Source organism: Phocoena phocoena, chromosome 6, assembly GCF_963924675.1.
Source record: "Phocoena phocoena chromosome 6, mPhoPho1.1, whole genome shotgun sequence".
NCBI classification, from domain to species: Eukaryota; Metazoa; Chordata; class Mammalia; order Artiodactyla; family Phocoenidae; genus Phocoena; species Phocoena phocoena.
In genome coordinates, this window is record NC_089224.1 from 32,603,977 (window position 1) to 32,625,523 (window position 21,547).

The 21,547-nt window shown below is 40.5% G+C and overlaps 1 protein-coding gene across 7 annotated transcripts in view; it reads right to left on the reverse strand.

The window, feature by feature from the left end:
* Nucleotides 1-21,547, reverse strand: part of NTRK2 (neurotrophic receptor tyrosine kinase 2) — a 388,046-nt gene that overhangs the window by 341,607 nt on the left and 24,892 nt on the right. For all 7 annotated transcript variants that reach the window (XM_065879081.1, XM_065879080.1, XM_065879079.1 and 4 more), the window contains 4 exons: nucleotides 14,766-14,840; nucleotides 14,580-14,651; nucleotides 10,101-10,169; nucleotides 7,225-7,379 (listed from right to left, as the gene is read on the reverse strand). In XM_065879081.1, coding sequence (XP_065735153.1) covers nucleotides 7,225-7,379; nucleotides 10,101-10,169; nucleotides 14,580-14,651; nucleotides 14,766-14,840 — 371 coding nt within the window. The remainder of the gene's footprint in view (nucleotides 1-7,224; nucleotides 7,380-10,100; nucleotides 10,170-14,579; nucleotides 14,652-14,765; nucleotides 14,841-21,547) is intronic.

The following is a 21,547-nucleotide window of genomic DNA, read 5'->3' on the forward strand; positions in this document are numbered from 1 at the left end:
GACAGAAAATTAGCAAAGTGACTTTCCCAGCTCAAATGGGAAACTGTGCTTCTAGGCTTGTGTGAGCCGTGTCATGACAGTGACAGCAACCACAAAACTTCTAAACACAAAAATCTGAATAGCAGCTGACAGGTTAGAAAACCTGCTTTATTTGCCTTTCTAAAAAGACAAAGAAAAGCACTGGTCCACTGTGTGGCTTGCTGTGTTTTAGTGGGTAAAACCTGATCTCTAATAAAAGGAAGCAAAGCAGTAAACCAGACTTTGTATTTGCTTTTCAGAAAAAAAAAAAAAAAATCAATCCAGCTAAGATGCTAGGAAAACAATGTTTTTTACCAATCTAATTTATACATGGAGTATTAATACAGCATTTCATTTTAATCTTCTGTGAATGCTAACAAAATAGAATTACTATCCTATTTTCCTAGTTTAAAACAAAAGAAGGAGTATGTACAAATATGCTAAACAGACATGCATTACTACAAATTATAGTGGAAACCAAAAGTAAATCTTAAAAATAAATCATTAGGGCTTCCCTGGTGGCGCAGTGGTTGGGAGTCCACCTGCCGATGCAGGGGACACGGGTTCGTGCCCCGGTCCGGGAAGATCCCACATGCCGCGGAGCGGCTGGGCCCGTGAGCCATGGCCGCTGAGCCTGCGCGTCCGGAGCCTGTGCTCCGCAACGGGAGAGGCCACAGCAGTGAGAGGCCCACATACCGCAAAAAAAAAAATAAATAAAATAAAAAAAATAATAATAAATCATTAAAATCAGTTTACCTCAAGGAAACAGGCCTCTCCTCCTGGGCACCTGTGCACCGACCTTTCCCAACATAAATAATATTTTGTCAATGTGTTGTAAGGAGGCTCTACACTAAAAGTTTGAAGGTTGGAAAAATGGAAAACTGAAATTGTCATTATAAATAAAGAAACCAAAGGCAAAGCTGATTTCAATCCATGGGACCATTAAGAGTGTTTTATATAGTAACTACACTCAACCCTCAACTGAATTACCATCTTATCTTCACTGTGGGGCTAGCATGTTCTACGGTAGCTAGTTACCAGTAAAATGGGTTGAGGGATTGTTTTGATTTGACCCAAAAGAATACTGCCTTTTAAATATATTTGTTGTCTGCTTAGAACAGAGCATATCATCCACTATTAACACTTCCTGAAGAAACTCTCTTCCAGAGATTTAAATCATAATTATAGTACAAAGAAATTAAAGTATAAAGTACACTGTTCTTTAATAATGCCATCCAGCCAGGGGAAAAGATTGAAAGCTTTGTACTGCAAACCTAACTACTGAAGATCAACCAAATGTACAGGAATTGAGTACAAGAATTTAGAATATACAATGTTATAAATAATGTCATTGAAAAACACTAAAAGAAGTAGCAGGAACACTTTTATCTGGAGTGATAAATCAGCACAATCTGGAAAAATAACTATTCTTCACTAACACTTGTGTAATTCAGTTTCTGTCTTCAGAACCACTGCTCATAGCACCCCTTTTTTTCTGATTAATGTGGAAATTTTACATGAATATGTTTTGTTGCCTGGTAATTAACAAAGCTTTTCTAAGGTTAAAAAGGACCTGGTGGAGAAACAGACCACAACATGTTTCACAGCATGAATAAATTTACAGTAATTCACAGCAGGAGGGGCTGTTAGAAAAATATTGTGAGACATTTTGACTGTGCTGTTAATGGGATCGGGAATGGCGCAGTTAAACTTCCCAGCCCTGCCTACCATGCTCGCTCAATCGCTAACGGCAGAGGAAAAAGAAGAAAGGAGATTCTTTCAAAATGCAATGATGACAGACATTTCAAAGGGAACTACGAAGTGCTAAAATACGGAATAATTTGGCTAGAATAATATAAATGTTTCAGTTATTTTTACTTAACTGAAATATCTGCACCGTTACATCAAAAATCTGTTTCAATCTGATCATTAATATAATGTGGATCATGCATTTATTAATTGATCAATTCAGCAAACATTAATCAAATGACTGTTATGTTCAGGGGATACATCAGGCACCATGGAGGAGACATTTTTGCTTATAAAATGTAGAGAATTTGTTCATCATATAATGCTTACATGATGAAATACTAAAAGAGGAATTTTTTAAAGAAAGCCCACCTCATAAAGGAATGAAATCCCAATAGCTCTTTTTTATGGAAATTAAAATATTACCAGTTGCAAACCAAATGCAATGGCCGTAGTTACTGGCAAATTGTTGGATTTACAGTGGTGAAATACACAAGACCATATTCTTATGAGTTACTTTTTGAGTTAGCTAACAAGCTTCATAAAGAAAAAAAAAAAAGTGGAAGTACGATGAACTCCGTGAATCTGTGACTTAAACACAACAGGTATATTTTAAAAGTTTGCTGAGGGTGAGACCTAAAAGAAAAGCCAACTGACCATGAATCCATGTTTTAAACAAGACATCTAACTTGAAGACTTGGGGATATTATCCAACTTCTCCAACATGGAATTTCAGAGACAGAATTTAAATTCAACAATGTAGCATAATTTACTGCTCAATCTGCATAACTTCTCTTAAAGAACCAAAGTTGGGAAACCATCAAGAGGAAAATTAATACATGACTAAGACCCAAACTGAAGGCTCCCCCTCTCATCTCAAACCTCTAGAAATTATGTTCATTTTTTAAAAAATCCAGAACCATGTTGGAAAATCAGAAGGTATAACTGTTGGTGGATAAGAACAATGAGAAACTCCTGAACAAGAGAAAGTGGGGAAATTAAGTGAAAGAAAAACAGCACAGTTCCCAACAGACACCTGAGTATGTGCCACACCAAACAGGGAAGCTGCTGGGCTGACCTGAGACCAGGGGTGGACGGCAGGGCAGAGTGGGGCCTCCCCTCCACTAAGCCACCGGGTCACTGGTTAAGAAAACAAGTAGAAGCACAGAGGAATAAACTTTCCACATCCTACCTTTGCCCTCCCACCTCAGGCACAGCATCCAACAACTGCTGCAGCTGCCCCCAAGTAGAAGCAATGAGGGTGGGAAGTTTACAGGAGAAAGTCAGTCATGCTAGGTACCCTAGAGATATGGTGAACCCCAGTATGGAAAAGCATATTTCAGTCACTAAAAAAAAAAAAGTCGGGCTTCCCTGGTGGTGCAGTGGTTGAGAGTCCGCCTGCCGATGCAGGGGACGCGGGTTCGTGTCCCGGTCCGGGAAGATCCCACATGCCGCGGAGCGGCTGGGCCCGTGAGCCATGGCTGCTGAGCCTGCACGTCCGGAGCCTGTGCTCCACAACGGGAGAGGCCACAACAGTGAGAGGCCCGCATACCGTAAAAAAAAAAAAAAAAAAGTCACTAGAGATTTCAGAAATTAAAAATCAACTGGCAGAAGGGAAAATTCAGTAGCTGGAGAAATAGCTGAAAGGCAAAGTAGTGAGTAAACAATTCTCCCATTATGCAGCACAAAAGGACAAGCAGATGGAAAGTATTACAGGAAGGGTGAGAGGTATGGAGAGAGGAGCCTGAAGTGTAAATAACCATCTAAATAAATTAGAAAATTCTTCCAGAACTGAAGATGTGAACACTCATATTGAAAAGGTTCACTGCATGTCAAACAAAATAAAATTTTAAGCATGCACACATGCCTAGTTACAGTGTAGTAAAATTTAAGAATAACATGGATAAGAAGAAAATCCTAAAAGCTTCTAGAGAAAAAGAAAAGCATAGGTTACCTATCAAGAAATAAGCATCAGACTGGCCTCGGGCTTCTCATCAGCAACAATGAACACACGGAGAACGTGGTATAATATCTGCAAAATTCTAAGAGGAAGTTATCTGGAGTCTAGAATTTTACACTCAGCCAATTCCAATGAGAAGAAAAAATACAGGCTGATTTTGCACTGGGCAAGAACGTGAATTTTATTTTTTTAATTTCTCTGAAAGAAATATCAGAAGATATACTCCAGCCAAAAGAAAAACCACTCCAAGAGGAAGCAGTGGAATACAAAAATCAATGATATACAAAGAAAGAGTAAATCCTCAAAAACATCAAGTAACAGTCTAAAAATAAAATCTCATTACTTGAATTAGCTCTATGTGTATTAAATAAATTTAATTAATTAATTTTAAAAAGTAAATAAAATCTCAGATGATAACAATCAGAGAAGGGAGGAGAAAGTAAAGGGAAGTAAAAGTATCTTTTCTCATCTTGTTGGGGGTTCTTTCTAGATACTTACAGAAAATATGTTTAAATATGTGTGGTAAATATTTTGGCACTGGGCTTCCCTGGTGGCACAGTGGTTGAGAATCTGCCTGCTAATGCAGGGGACACGGGTTCGAGCCCTGGTCTGGGAGGATCCCACATGCCGTGGAGCAACTAGGCCCGTGAGCCACAACTACTGAGCCTGTGCGTCTGGAGCCTGTGCTCCGCAACAAGAGGCCGCGACAGTGAGAGGCCCGTGCACTGCGATGAAGAGTGGCCCCCGCTTGCCACAACTAGAGATAGCCCTCGCACAGAAACGAAGACCCAACACAGCAAAAATAAAAATAAAATTAATAAACTCCTACCCCCATCTTCTTAAAAAAAAAAAATTTTGGCACTGTATATTTACAAACAGAGAAACATAATTTATAACTTTCAAACAATTAAGAAAAAATAAAACAAAGAACACTGTCAGTGGAAGAAAAGGAAGGAAAAGGAATAACCTTGTAGAAAAATAGACAAAAGGTATAAATAGGCCATTCAAGGAAGAATAATCACGATGTCTAATAAACATAGAAGATACTCAATAGCAACCAGGAAAGTGCAAACTAAAAAGCAACGACATACCGTGTTTTAGAGATACAAAAAATAAGAAGTTTGCTAATATCAAGGTATACTTTGCTGGGGTGGCTATAAATTGGTACAACCACTTTTTAATGTGCAAACCATATTAACCAAAAATTCTGCTTCCCGCTACGTACTCTAGAAAAAACTTTGCATCCATATGTATGCATAAGGAGGCTGGTTGAAACACTTTTGTAGTAAAATGGGAAATGCCCATCAATATGGAAGATTTAACATAATCAAGATATATTCTACCGTGAGTAACACACAATGATTAAAAAGATAGGATAGATCGATGGCTTCTGACCTGAAATGGTCACAAACAAGTAAAGATAAGCTTTATGTGTAAATGTAGGAAATTATTTTTGCAACAAAATGTATCAATAGTATATGTGCAATTATAAATAAGTAAAAAACACTGGGAAAGAAAATAAAAATTAGCAGAGAAAGAACAAGACAGTTTAAGAACACAAAAAAGTAAGTCTATCAGTTCACCTTTTCTAATGATGCTTTCTGAAAAGCATTGCTGACCCTGAAATTACCATAAATGTAATCATTCAATCCTAATCAATCAAACACACGCCCTCTGACAGCGGATTCAAAGCCTCACTCTCATACACACAATTCATTGACAAATTCATAGGAAACAAATTTTAAAACACTGAAAATTGACAAAGTGGTCAGGAAAAATTAGAACCAGTTCACTCCTACCCCTCCCCTGCTCCAGTCACAGCGGTCTATCAACAGCACATTAGGTGGGTACATTACAGGAATGCTGCCAAGACAATATGGCCAAAAATTAAAATTAAAAAAAAAGAGAATTGGTTTCAGGCAAGGGCAAAGCAGACGTCTATTAAGAGGCCTTTTGTGAAATCAGAGCAGGAGTCAGATGCTTTCTCTTTTTTCCTCTCAGTGGTTGCTGAAACAATGTGGCCACACAGCCATGGGGATCTGGGAGCTGGCCAAGCAGCCAGGTGACTCAACATTGAATTTCTTGTCCCTCTGGGCAATTTCTCTCAGCGGTACAAATTTATACCAGAACAGAGAACAGTTATCCTCTTATCAATCAGGAAAAGATAGATACTAAAAATTTTTTTTTAATATTGGCTAATAATGAAAGTCGAGGGAAGCTGACAAGGGAACAAAGCTTAATTCCCCCATTATGAAACCAAAGGGCTCTCATTACAACAAAAATCTGTGGGAAGAGTAACTGTTGTCTTCTAAGACCCTGTAGGGGAAGAAACAAACACTTATCACTCCTTTATTACACTCTCATTAAAAATGAGCAGCAGCTAGGGGGGCTTCCCTGGTGGCGCAGTGGTTGAGAGTCCGCCTGCCGATGCAGGGGACACGGGTTCATGCCCCGGTCCAGGAGGATCCCACATGCCGCGGACCGGCTAGGCCCATGAGCCATGGCCGCTGAGCCTGCGCGTCCGGAGCCTGTGCTCTGCAACGGGAGAGGCCACAACAGTGAGAGACCCGCGTACCGTAAAAAAAAAAAAGAGCAGCAGCTATATTTCCCTTAAATAAAAATTGACTCCAAACAACAGGATCCTCTGAAAACAAAGACCTGGAAGTTTATGATTAATATACAGATTCCTCTCAGGCAAGAACCAGGTGCTATGTGGCTTTCTGCTGTGTCACCAGCCACTAGGCAAGAAGATCACATTTAATTGTTAACTGATTAACTGGTTGACTGATTAAAATTTCAACTCAGGAATAATATGCATATGTGGGTACTGCAGAGGCATGTCCCAAGAGCCCTTAGCAGTAAAATCCTAACCAGAACACTTGGATTTTCCCTTCTTGTAAACACACTGGCATTCACAGAGCTGTAATTTTATCATATGGTACCCTTTTAAATTCTGGAGATTGTAAACCCAGAAATGGGGGAAAGCAAGTCAAAGGGCAGATTTGTGGTGCCCCATCAAGATACACTGACATCCGGCAACAACACAAGTGTAAGGGAATGCTCTGGATTGAACTGCATGTTCTTGTGCTGCCAGGACACTTTATCCCCCTGAGATCCTTCCTCTGCATGGCCTAGATGCCAACCAAGTATATACGTGGCCAGTGAAGTACCACACTCTCAGCCAATACTTTTTGGATGGATAGTTGGATGGATGAACAAACGAACAAAGAAACAAAGGAATAAACAGTGTATTTTTTTCTCTGTGCACTTTAAAGTCAACCATTCAGAATTAATATTCTACTGGCAAAGAACACTCAGCAAAGTTGCTCCCAGCTGATTTCTCAACACTGCACACGAAAGTGGCCCAACTCAGTGGAGACATCAACAGCATAACATATAAAATCCAGGTAGTCGTAACCTTCCCAGACTCTCTACCACACCAAGGCAATTAGAATAATTAATAGCAAGTAGAACTTATTGATTTAAAAGTAAATTACCACAATGGGATATCTGCAGGTTTGCCAGGGAAATATTCTTGCTGTTTTCATCGAGGCAGTACAAGTCCTGAGTTTCTGGACTGGGTTTAGTCTCCTGAAGAGTCTTAATCCACATAATGTCACAGGAGCATGTAAATGGGTTGCCCACCAGGATCCTACATGGAACAAAAATGAAATCCAATCAGCCTTCTCTTTTTCAGTTTTAGCTACAGAAGTGTTTATGAAGCACTAACAGCATTATGAATTTCTTCTAGCTGGCTATCTTTGGAAGTCACACCCATCTTTATAGCATAACGGTACTTATTATTCATTCATTTGCCTGATACTTACTGATCTTCTGCTATGTGCAAACACCCCTGTAGAGGCTAAAGGATGCAAAGTGATGTGAGACCTTTCGGACCCATAGGGAAACAAGGTAGGAACAGAAATAACTATAATATAGGATAGAAAAAGATGTCTCAAAAGATGGGGGAAAATAAGATACCATAACAAATTTATCACAGATATTATACAGTTATGAAGATCTTAAGTGAAGAAGCCAACGTTAAGTTTTCGGGAACACTAACATACTTATGTCTAACCAGGCTAGAAATTCAAGTGTTATCACTTAATAAGTTCGAACTTCAGTAGAGGGCGGAGCAATTTCATCTGAACTGAAAACGAGACTGTGAATACAAGGCTAAGACTAAAGTGTGAGAGCCAGCAGGGTGCACTCCCAGCTTTCCAAATGACACAACCACAGTTCAGTTTGACTGATGCAAGAAAGTTGGAGTGAATGTGAGAGACAGAACCTGGAAGGGAGCTCTCAGACCTCCTTCACACACACACACACACACACACACACACACCAAGCTCAGGGTTTCTGAGAGCAAGTGCAACCAAGGTCCAGACTGAGCTACTTAGCCCATTGTGGGAGGGTCTGCAAAGAGAAAGTCACTATTCAGCCATGCTGCCTGGACTCCTGTGGCCTGTGATTGGTCAAGGAGGAAGTAGTCAAGAGGAAAATAAAAACCACAAGAAAAAAAATCTTTAAATGCTTATTTATAACACTCAGTGGCCTGTTTAAAATGACTTCCATTTATGGCAATGAGCCTTTAAATGAGGCCATTTAAAATCATTACATAGGCTCTGCCTGGCATTAACCACAATACTTAAGATTTCCATGAGGACAGGATCTGGGCTTTGCAACATCATTTACTCCTGTGGTTTTCTGGTTGGGTTCTAACAATCTCAGGGAATCCCTGGAGACTTTTCCAGGAGTTTCCTTGGAGAAAATGTGGTCCTGGCAGACTCATTTAATTTGTGTCTGCTTGATTGCCTCCAAATATCCCTCCAACACCAAAATAAGAGTTGAGACTACTAGGTATGGAATATAATGCAGATGGTATCCACAATGTTTAAACCCCAACTAATCTAAGAGGTTTCCTGGTGTTCTGAGTCCATGAAAAACTAAGAAATCTTTTTTAAAAGCAGGTATGACTGAACCCACAGAAGAGATAAAGAAGCAAAGGGATCTTGAGCTACAAAGACAGCAACGTTCGTCTGACCACACAGCACGGGCAGACAGCTGGCTTCTTCCTCTCACACACCGTACAAACTCCTTTTGCAGGGATTGTTAGAGCATGTTGTACTTAATTTGTTCAGGCTTCTACCGCTCCCCCTGGATAGCAGAGTCCTGGAGTACAGATACCGTTCTCCTTATATCCCTATAGCCTAGTGCCACGTTAGTTTGATTTGCAACAGGTACACAATTAACATTTGTTGAATGAATTAATTAAATATGCTGCAGGGGTGGTATTGAGACACGTGAATTTGAAATCAGAACTCTAATTTTTAACCCATCAAGAAAATTCTCTGCAATGATGCTCAGAATTTTTACACTGAGTAGCCTATTTATTGCACATAACTTCCTTAAGTTTTTTATGCGTATCCCTGGGTCAGAAAGCCAGCGCTTCAACTCCCTGAATTAAGTCTCTCCCAAAAGAATTGCCACCATGTAACTCTCATGACTACCTATTAACTTGTTATCGCACTTCTAGTGGCATCTTCTAATCTGCACGATTTCCTTGTGAATAGGGGTGGACCCTACAACTCAGGCAACAGATAGTTTTAGCAAAAGCTATTGCCTGGTATTCAAAGGCCTTGTCCATCTGGGCCCACCTCTGACACACAGAGCCTGTGCTTTAAGGTTCTTTGGGTACCTGACCCCTAGGAATGTCAACAGTTTATATTTGCTTCACGGTGATAACACAAGAATTAAGCACACTTGGAAATGCTGGCTATTAGTAATTGATACATTTCAATATCTTCCCTATCATTTTTCAGCAAAGGGGATTTGGGGATAAGGATAAATCCTGAATGCAGTGGCAGACCTAGAAGGAAATCTCACAAGGATGGTTGGGTAGGGAGAGGACTGCCTCTCTTCAAATGTTCACTAAGGGAGCGCAGGCACTGTCGTCGGGGTATAAACTGAGGAGTTTTGCCCATTGCTGTTTCTCCTTGAATGGGTTTGCTTTCCATTAGTGCCTGGACAGAACAAGGACCAAACAGATGCTATGAGACATGTTGCCGCCTTTTTCACACAAAACCCTCATCTTTTTCTCATTTTCCCTCCTTTAGAAAACAAGTCTTTTATGTAAAAACAACATTTAAACTCATTATAAATGATATATTACTACTGAGATTTCCTTTTTTTTTTACTGCTGAATCATGTTTTCATGGAGGAATAAAAGAACAAATGACCAAAATTTAAGAAATCATTTTTCATGAGTTTTGATATAAAAATAGACCTGCAGCATCACTTATTTTAAAAATTACGTGATTATACTTTCCTTTGGAAATTTTTTCCCCAAATGCCATACAAAATCATTACTTACAGCTCAGACAAGTCAAGGTGACGAAAATGTTTCCTAGACAATACCGTCAGTTTATTTCTGGTAAAATTGCTGAAAGGAATCAAAAACATTAAATGTGAATTACAAGTGTACATTTCAGGAATAAAGTATTCAAATAGAGTTTTTTTCAAAATATAATTTTATGTGATCATGGTTCATGCAGTACTTTAGATCCAGTAATCTCTTTCTTTCACCTAGAGTAGTAACTTAGTTTTCCCTGCCTCTCCTATAATTCTTGCTTGAGAGTGGGGTTGAGGGGGCATAATTTTCGTAATGGTTATTTTGAATCTCTTTTTTACCCAAAATTTTCTTTTTCATATTCAGAGACAAGTTATATACCTCCTAGAGATATCTGATCTACTGAACAATTAATAGGGAAATTAAATTAAACTAAGTTAAATTTAAACCATAAACTCACTAGGGGAAGAGATACTTTAAAACTAAAAAGCATCATGAATATTTTGAAATTACACGACACACAAAACTCTGAATATTAACTGAATTTAACTCATCCTAATAGGAAAGATAACACCTATTGATTGATAAACTCTGCTGAGATTGTTTATATATGACTTCCAAATAACTAGATAAATTCATGATGAGAATAACAACAAAATATCAGATAAAAATATGCCAAATTTTATCTGGAAATATTCTAGCAACATATCATTTTAAGATGTGGACCAACCAGATAATGAAAAGATGTCCTATTTGTGACTGAAAAATAATAATGAATTTACTGATGTGTTCCAAATATGTAGTTTTATTCAAGGGAATGGGAGTTTCGGTTTCCAATGATCAGTGCCATGAGACCTTGAGCTGGGAAATTCAGACCCTTAATCCTGGCAGCTGACTCGCTCTGTGAATTTGTTTACCGGTCAAATTTATTTAAAGCGTGTGCAGTGCTTGGTCCTCTAGACGTGTGTTTCATGAGTCACATGAATGTAAAACAAACATCAAACTTTACAAAACAGCTGAGCCCTCAACAGTTTGCCATGAGCCTTTCAGTATCTGATTCCCGTTCAGGAAGGTGAGCACCGGTCTGAGAGTCAGGTAAATACGGGAAATCTGCGGAGACAGCAATCCTGGCCTCACTGAGGCTAGTCTATTGCGTCTGTCTCACCAAATCGTGGGCTGAAGTCTGCTGGTCTGTCTGGCCAGTCTCTTTCACAGAGGGGTTAAAGACCAGGGGGAGCTAGTACATGAACTAAGACTAGTCAGCTGATGGATAAAGAAAATGCCACTTTAGCATCTCATAAATGAAGAAGGCACACGGCCACTCCCAGCTTAATTCTATATTGAGATTTCCTCTCATCCAAACCCCCATCTACAAGAGGGTGCCCTCTTCCTTCTACGCTGGCATCTTCTCTCCTCACACTGAGTGTAAAGTGCTCACCCACGTGAAAAAATAATCCAGCGGGAAGTTGTAAAATGTGCCCACATAAATCTTTTCTTTTGGAACGTGAATTAAGAATGGGTTTCAATGCAGTATAATACACTGACAAGTCACTCTGCCTGTCTTCACCAGAGCCTGTGAGGCACAAATGTTTTCATCTCCATCAGAAATCCCCATCCTTCTGAAGGAAAAAAAAAACAAAAACAGAAACAAAAACCCTATTCTTCCTCCCAAGAAGAAAGAGGAGCGAGGAGGCAAAGAAAGAGGACACACTCATTGTCAAGGTTCCGGGTCGGCTAGCAAGGCCGGCACCAGGGCAGCTGCCCTGTCAGGCTGCTAGCAGCACAGCCCAGAGCAGGGTTACACGCCAAAGAACAAGATGAGTTTTATGAACCATACTTATTATTGGGTCCAAAAGCCAAATGGGAGGAGGAGGGAAGGAAAAAAAATCAACAATCCTCTTACTGTTTGATTATAGAACTTTTGCAAAGGAGCTAATTAGCACCTCTGCAAAGTCCCTGGAAAACACAAATACTAGCTTTTCTCACAGTTTCTGGGTTCTCAGGGGCCGGGCAGGAATTAAAGGCACCAAGAAATAAACTCAGGGACCAGTCCTAGGGGCTCTGGACAGTCAGCATGGGATGCTAAATATGCACAGGTTAGGGGAGGAATGATGAAAGTGACAGACAGGATCCAGTCTGAATTCCGCTAAAACCCAAAGTGAAATAGATGCTCTTGTGTACATTTTTATTTTATTGGAGAAACTCAGAGAGATAATCATCATATCCCAAGGGTACAGAGAAACAGCCTCTCATACACATTTCTTTATCAGCTCCCTTGCAGCCATGGTGCTGATGTTCAACTAAAGATGCCGTTTACTACGTGCGGAAATCAGGGAGAACATGCCAGCACCTTCAGTCATAAGCAGGAGTTGAGACCCAGGTCTGGAAAGGCAGACAACTGACTTCATTTCCTCCTCCTTGCCATTCCCTAGAGCCAACTGCTTAATTTAATTTCTATTTTGGCGATTAGGAGGCTCTTTCATCACGTGAATATCTGAAGCTTACTGACATTGTAACTTCTTTCTAACTGTCTGAATATTGGCCTGACTTCCTACTGCCTTACCATTTGACAATGGCTACAAATATTAGTAATTTTTGCGGTTTGATCAGTAACTGGGCTTCCCAACTGTTGGCTTTTAAAGAAGCTGTATAAGATACGTCCACCTCCTTGGTTTCCTATTTTCAAATGACACCTCTTTGGGAGACTGGGACTAATATTTGGCTTTATGTAAGTATGTACAGCACACAGAATACCATTAAAATTATTCTACCGTAAATCAGCCTGAAAAAAATACAAAAGGTGGCTTTGGTTTTCATATAAATAACTTGGAACAAGGAAAGTAGGGAAAATATAAGAGGCATAGCAAAGTCATAAAAAGGTCTATTTCTAAAACAATTAACCATAGCCCACTATATAGATCACTACGTTAGGGGAAGTGATGTAGTAAAACAACCAGTAAAACGTGGTCGTTGAGTAATTCAGGTCTGCAGTCAGCAGTAATGAAAATACGAGAATGTAACCACTGAGGTCATTAATTACACTTAAGTGATTACATTAGAGCATTTTGCCTTTTTCTTGTGTCCAACTTCTCTCTTGTTTATGCTAGCAAGGCCTACGCAAGACATCAGAATTTGTGCAGGCAAACCAACTACGGAGATGTTGCCCAAAAGCCTCTACATGAAATGTGTTAATAAAGGTCCTTGGAGTTTTGTCACCTTTTTGCCAAAAGTTTTATATCTTAATTCTACTGACTTTATTTTTAAATTGACTTCCTCATTAATGCCACCTATGAAATATGAAGTCATTGTACTGGCTTGATGAAATTAAGGTTTTTCATAAGATCAACAAATCTCCATAGAGTGTCCAGGCAATCTGCTCGAAGAGAACGACTTCTTTTACAAACTAGCCTGGAAATCAGTCAGGGAACAGTTCTCCCCAAGAAAAAGAAAGAGGACAAATGTTACAAGAAGGGCTGATTCTCTCATTATATGGAAAACACACTTTATTTTCTGTCCTCTTACTAAAAGAACATAGCCAGGAGTGAGCCCTGAGTCTGCCACTTTCCATCTGTGGACCTGAGTCTGATTTTGCACTTATGAAATGGGAATCAAGAAGATCCTCCCTACCAACTGTCAGAAAAATCAAGTGAGATCAACCACGTGAGAGTTCTGTATGTAGATCGTAGTCTATGAAACACATAAGGTATTTTTGCAGAGCATCTGCAAAGCACAAAAGGGCCAATGAATGCAGGCAACCTTCCTGCCACAGAAGTTCCTACTGAAAACTCGGGATGGAGGGCGCCCATCAGAGCTTAAGGGTGATCCTCTGTTTCATGAAGAAACGTCTCAGGAAGGCCACACCTTATTGACCAAGTGCCATCATCTAAGAAGGTTTAGCAGCAAACAACCTAAGAGCTCCCACTGTCCATATTTCCATTTGACTTCAGTTGATATCACCCTGACTTCGGTGGAAGCATTTCCTATTGTTACAGTTGCCTGAACCTCTGGCATGTTCCATGATTGAGTTTTCTCCACTTCCATCAATCATGACACATAGCTTTTGGGAAAAGAAGGTTCAAAAGAGGATCTGTTGGGGGAGGAAGAGCATTAGCAATTTTTAGTTCCCTAAAAAGGCCAAGGCCAAGTCAGTTTCTTTCAATTCCACTAGTTTGATGTCTTCCAGGGAACATGTCATGATTCCAAGGAAAAGAATCAAGGACGCTGTACCAGGACATAGTTTTCACATCAGACTCCTTGCTGTTGGCCTATTGCTCTGTCCAAGATGGAAATGGCCCAGAAATTCATGAAAGGGAGTAAGCAGGCTGTTCTAAGTACCCCTCTACAGCTATTCAGAAATCAAAGCTAATGCTTCCAAGCTATTGTCAAAGCTACACTAACTTTTTAAAAGGAGGTTTAGAGCTGGAGAAGAAGGAAAAATAAACAGAGGGGGAAAATATTGAATAAGCTAGGTCCTGGGAAGCAAAAGAATCAACCTTTACTTACATGTGCTGTAAGTTGTTGTTTTTCAGAAATGCTTTATGAGCTACAAATTTCAATCCGGAATCCACAATGGTCCTAAGAAAACACATAATTGCATGTATGTTAGAGCTAACAGACGACTGTCCCTCTGACGGTAACAGAGCATAAGAAAAAGTTCTGAGATAAGGTATGCAAGCCCTGAGTACTCACAGGTTTTTCAGTCCCACATAAGCTTCAATATCATCTTCGTTGATGATTTCTAATCTTTTCTGATTTGCAATGTAACTGCAAAAAAAGCAGAGAGTGCAAACTAGTAACTCAGAATTCAGGCAGTCCATAAAAAAATGGGTAATTTCCGTCCAACCTCACCAGGCTGCTCAAGGCAATCCCTCCCCGCCCACCTAGCCCCACCATTTATTTTAAATACAGCAAGGGGAGCAAAGCCGAATGAGACTGAGGAGAAACCATGGTTGAGCAGGTTTCACTGTCAATGACAGGATCACCAGGTTTCATTTTTTTCTTAAACTTTTATTATTCTTTCAACTAACAAGTTCAGTTTGCCCCTCCACTCAAGGTATCCCCTGTGTATAGAGGTGAAAATAACTTGGAAATGCATCCACTACCTCTCAAAAGCATTTCACCCTTATGGTGACAGCCACAGGGAGGCTGGCATCACCACACAGAGGACAAAACACATCTTTCCTCACATTCCAAGAGAAGCAGTCACTCCCTCCTTTTACCTCCTGAAACACTGAAGAAGATCCCCTCCCCCTTTCTCTCTCTCCCTCCCTCCCTTCGTTCCAACTCTCTCTTTTCCTGGCCCAGGATTCCCTCGTTCTGCTTTTGTCAGTAATAAAACCAAATTTTCCTTTCAGGAACCACATCTCACAAACCCCACATTGCCCTAGTGCGCTCTCTATAGAAATCTCCTCTTCCCCGTTCACCAAACCCTCAAATACAGGAGTAAACTGGTAACTCTGGCTGCATGGAGAGTTCCATCCCCTGGATCATGAGGACTGGCTTAGAAATGTGCCTGTGACCTCAACTAGATTAATGAGAAGCTTCCCTTAAATTAAAACATGAATGCCATGACAGAGTCTCTCTTTGCTTCTATGAGAAATATTTCTGGCACAAGGAAAGAGACTGTCCAAGTGTGAAGTCAGCACACAGGAGGAAAGAGAGCTAAGAGATATAAAGAGAGACAGAACCCTGAAAATGTTACTTGAGCTTTGGGATCCAATCATCTCTGAGGTTAGCTGTCACTAACAGAAGCTTGATCTGAACTTCTGTCACTTGCAACCAATAAAATCCCTGGTAACACAAACACAAAGCTATCAAACCTACTACATGGAATTTCCCTGTGCTACAGTTATCTGAGTATCTGTCTATTCACTTTTCTTGATCACGACCTCTTTTCGAAGACAGCTGGATCCTGCTTTATAATTCTTAACATGCACCACAGCATATAGCAAAGAACCTTGCACAATGTAGGTCTTCAAGGATGATGGATGGATGGATGGATGGATGGATGGATGGATGGGCAACACTTGGAGTTCCAAAGGCACTCCAGGAAGTTGTATTAGGATGGACTTTCCCCTTTCTTTTTTTTTTTTTTTGTGGCACGCAGGCCTCTCACCGCTGTGGCCTCTCCTGTCGCGGAGCACAGGCTCCAGACGCGCAGGCCCAGTGGCCATGGCTCACGGGCCCAGCCGCTCCACGGCATGCAGGATCCTCCCAGACAGGGGCATGAACCCGCATCCCCTGCATCGGCAGGCGGACTCCCAACCACTGCACCACCTGGGAAGCCCGGATTTTCCCCTTTCTTTTTCAAAAAATTTAAGATACATAACATTCCAATTAAGACACTGAAAACAAATATGTAGTTCTACTGTTAACAACATGAATTAAAATGAAAACAATAGTAACCAATGAGGGAGGAGATACAGCATCTACAGATTCCTTCCACCCAATCCAAAAGAAGGAAAAAAAAATAGATGTCAAAATACATGGTAAGTATTGGGGCACCCATTTTTAGAAAATATATTTTAGAAATAAAGCAAAATAAGTAAATGCTCTGTGGGAACAAAATTACACCAAAGATAAATAATTTTAAAAGGACCCACATAAACATTGCCCCTGTTACATAAAAAAACAACAACGTCCAAGATAGAAGGGCATCTTCTGCTCAAAGATCTTGGTTCTCAAACAACCATTTTCAACGTTAAGAGTTTTTACGAAATGTTTCAAAATTATCACACATTTTCCCAAGATTTTCAATCCACTAACATTTCCAGTAGAAACCACAGTGACCTCCCTCTTCTAAACTGTCTCCCAATAAGAACTGCATTCAAGAGGGCCCTACATTGTAATGCTTTTTTTCATGCAACTGGCAGAAAAAAGGACAAATAACGTTGGCAAGGTTTCCTCTGGGGTCACAACCAGAATTCCCGAGAAGCTTGTTCACTGCTTACAGCTGCGCTAGCATGGTGGCTGTCACTGTTCTGAAACTGTCTGAGAGATTTTCCAGCTCTCTTTGCTGGCTCATCACTGCATCCTCCATGCTTATGACAGGGGCCTGACACTCAGGAGGTATTTAGTCAATGTCTGTGGCACAAGGCATTTATTTTTAACTTTTTACTTAGCTATTTATGCCCTTTATTTTATTGGTATTTCATTTTTGTCAGATTTTTAATTTATAAACTCTCTAATTGTATTCAATAAAATACAGCGAGCTAACATAAATAAAAATGAAAGGCATAATAGAAAGAAGAGCCAGGGCAGAGACATCAGTGGAGCTAGGAATTGGGTTTAAAATGCTGGGAAAGGGCCACAAGCATAATTCTAAGCTTTCCAGTGACCACTGCCCCTGAAAAGAAGGAAAGGGGGATACATTTAGCCAGTGGTAACTTCACAGTGTTCATGAGGTGAAAATAAGTCAGATATTAAGCAAAGCGTACCTGTTCTTGAATCTAAGACCAGACAGGAGATTTTGTTGAAAACCATCAAAAGAACCATGTGAAAGTATTAAAAATGGTCATTAAAGAATGTTCTTCCACTGTGAAGGCAGGGATGCCCTGGATAAAGAATGAATTTTTCTCCTGGTCAAAATGGAAAAAAGCAACAGAAGAGCTGGATTAAAAGGTCAGCGATTGCCCCTCTAGATGCCAAGAATTCCCTTTCATAAGTTACCATCTGCAGAAAGGCCCACAACATAGCCGTGGGCTATAAATTGCTCATGAAATCTACCCCTTAAGAAACGCTCCTTAGACACCATTAAGTGAGGACTCATAGGGTTAGAATGGGAGCCAGTAAAGTTAATAACAAACAATTCACAAAGGAGAAGCCTCAACGGCCCAGGAACATATGAAAATCTGCTCACCCCTCAAGGAATATGAAATGCAAACCAAAGTCACATGGACTTACCATTCCTCTGCCACTAGCTGGACAGAATGTTTAAAATCTGACAATATTAAAGCATTGCTAAGGATGTGGGGTATTTCTCTTATATTGTTGGAGGGAGTCTAAATTGGCACAAGCACTTTGAAGAGTAATTTGCCAGCATCTTGGAAAATTATACATCACACGCTTTACAGAGTCCAGCAATTCCATTTCTAGGTTTTCACCTGAGAGAAATGCTCACTCCTGCACACAAGGAGACATATACAAGAACATTCATGGTAACACAGTCGGAATAAAAATCTGGCTGCGTGGAGAGTATCCATCAGTTAAGAAAGAGAATAAAATGAGGCGTGTTAAATAACTACGGTAGATTGAACCAGATCTTTATATCTGAGCAGAAAGAAATAGTCGTGCTAAGTGAGAAAGAAAAATAAGCAAAATTTCAAACTGATATGTACATATCATATAAAACAATTGATGTGAACTTTTAAAAAGACAGAAAACAATACCACATAGTGTTCATAGTCAAGGATAGTTGTAAAGTACAAAAGGAAGATTGCAAGGAAAGTCACCTTGGGAAAGGAGATGGATCTGCATCAGGGATAAAGAATCTTAAACTGTTAAACTGTTTTATTAAACTACTAAACTATTTCTTTTCTTAAAAGAGAAAAGCCTTTGTAACAAAAAAGACAAAAATGTTAAAGTGTCAGTTCTGAATATATGCACCTGAAGTTATTGTTATATCATTACATTTTTATGAATTTCTTAAATGTATGAAGAAAAAAGAAAGAAGGAAGGAAGGAGGGAAGGGAGGGAGGAAGGGGGGAAAGAAAGAGGGAGAGCCAAAAAAAGTCGCAAAGGAAAAGACCACAGCGAAGCTGGACCCCAGGGCTTCTCAGTTACTAGGTGACCAAATACACCAGGGCTCAAGTCCTTGGTTTCTTGGACCACCCAAAAGCAAACAGTCTAAAAACCTTCTGATCCCTGCCCCAGAGCCCCTGGATGGGACCAAGAAGACTAAGGAGCATGCTGGGCCGCCCCCTACTGGTGACTTCCACGTGCCTCCAGAAGGACCTTGGCAACACCAGGTCTTTCGAGCTCTGCCATCTCATCACTGCCAGTGATCAGAAAAGCAGCAGCTGCAGAGACCAACCCAGGGTTAGGAAGGAGAGAGCAAAGGCCAGGCCAGGACAGACAGCTGAAAGATGTGTGGACAGGCAATGCGGTAGGCTCTCCCCCAGAAAACTGTTCCCTGTCACTCCAGTCAAAGTGCTGGCCAACTCTGAGGGGTCTTTACTAAGTCAAGCTTTGCTTAATAGAATCCCCAAGAAGGGTCCCACTCCCACTGAAGCAGTGGAAAGGACAAGCATTTTGGTACAGACCTTTCTCTCCATGACAGCCCCTAACTCCTCTGACCCAAGCCCACCGATCATCTGGAAAGCTTAGGCCCCAGGGGCTTTAAGGCACAAGCCCTCCCCCTAGAGCCCATGCCCCAGCGCTCACATGAGTTCAGCCAAGCTTTCGAGCTTCTGCCCTTCCAAGCTTAAGAGTTGCTCTCCCTTACTTCCTTGGCCTTCAGGTCCCTCAGGCCCACCCCTCCATCCACAATCTGTGTGGAATCATTCTCGGCCTTCGACCATCCTGTTTTGCCCAAATATGCCTTCTTCCTTTCTAAAAGCCATCTATAGTACTCTTTCTTGGGCCTCACATTATGAGGGTTGTTTTTTATTGTTGTTGTTTACTTTTACTACATCCCAAGACTACTGTCTTCTGCCCTTAAAGTTGGAACTTCTCAATGAATTCACCTAAAACTCTTCTGGGTCCCCACAATATCTGAGATGCTGCTTGATTCACAGGCAACATCAAAAAGCCTTTTTCCAATCAAAACATTTTTATTCCATCAGTTGGCAAGCATTTCTTTAGCATTTATTCTCCTCCTTAACTTTATAATTAAGAATTGGAGGGGATGGAGGTACTCTTTGTACCCACCATTGTATTTTTGTACTAATATACCTAACTCTCCTGCTGAACTGTTAACTCCTCAGATGGAAGAGTGTTATTCATCAAACTGCACGTCCACTTCCGAACACAGAGCTGATGCTCATAGAACACTGGCTGACTTAAAGCAATCAATCTGACCCACAGATCCTCCACTGGAGTTTTTGTTATCTCACTGGAAAGACCAGACATATACACACTATAGACACTAAATGAAGATTGTGGTAATAGAACATAACTTCATTTCTCACATAGAAAACAAGGAAAAAAAGTAACGACCATAACAGAGGAAGACAGCCAATTCTGAAAGCAAAATTTGTCCTATCTAGAAAGCAAATTTAGATCACAAGCATACAACACAGTCAAACCAAACACTCATTTATTTTTCGTAAATGATGAAAACTAATTGCCCTCGGAATATGAGCATTCATTTGCCATCTCAGTTTCAGAAATGTTAAGGCTAGAAAGAATCTTCAGATCCAGCTCTTCTTGACCTTGAGGGGTTGATGCTCCTGAAGGTCAGTGCTCACTGCCACGGTATTTGTTGAGCAAAAGAAAGAAGTTTCCAAGCAGAGGTCAAGTACGTGCACTGCGAGGGTGCAGTGGAAGGAATTACAAGATATCACTGGGCAGTGAAGGCTTCCATGAGGTCAGGCTTTGAAGGGTGCCCAGAAAGTCAACAGATAAAAATTGTGAACATAAGCAAAGTCCACACTATTTGCCATTTTATTTTGTGTTGTCACCAAAGCGTTTCCATTCTCAACATGACATCCAGGGCCTTCATTATGACATTTTCTTGAGGGTAAAGAATTTCCTTTCCTTAGGCTTACCAAAAAGCCCGTAGGTGGCTTTTTGGGGAAAAAAAAGAACAGATAATTTTAGGAAAAATTCGTGGAAACATTTTTGAATTACAGGTTCCTAGAAAGGATACTCATCTCATTTGAAAAGATTTCACATTGGCTTGAACAACCTATCAAATAATTCCTCCGGGCAATCTTTCCAAGTAACAAAGAGTGGTTTCTAATGCATCTTTTCTTCCTGTGTATTAGCTTAACAGCAGGCTCGCTCCAAAGTAAAATTTCCCTTTACCTTAGACTTTATTACCTGACCTGTAGGTTGACGATATATCAAAAAGAAATGGAAAGAGCCGTGAGTATTTCTAATGGTCGCCCTTCAAAATGGAATTGCTTCCCACTACCCTGGCTACCCTCACCTCACCCCCACCACATAAATAAATAATTAAGCTAATAAAAGTAGATAGAACTCAAATGTCACAAGAGATTGTGATACATGCTCAGGCTTACAGCCATGGAGTGAGGCATTTCGGCTCTGACAGGATCCTCTCTGCCATAAGATTTCCATCACGGGGAAGAGAATAATCCATTTTTAAAAATGTGCCCTTGTTCCCTGAGTCCGTAACCAGGTAGCTTCAGTTGCTCAGCACAATGCTAAGAAAGAGTTTTGAAAAGCAGTCCCTGATGGGCCAAAGCAGGATTCAAAAGAAGAATCTCTCAATCTATCCCTCCATTCCTAAGAGAGGGTCCACCACCCCACCTGTGACAACATGAATGCAGAGAACACCAAATAAGTGGGCT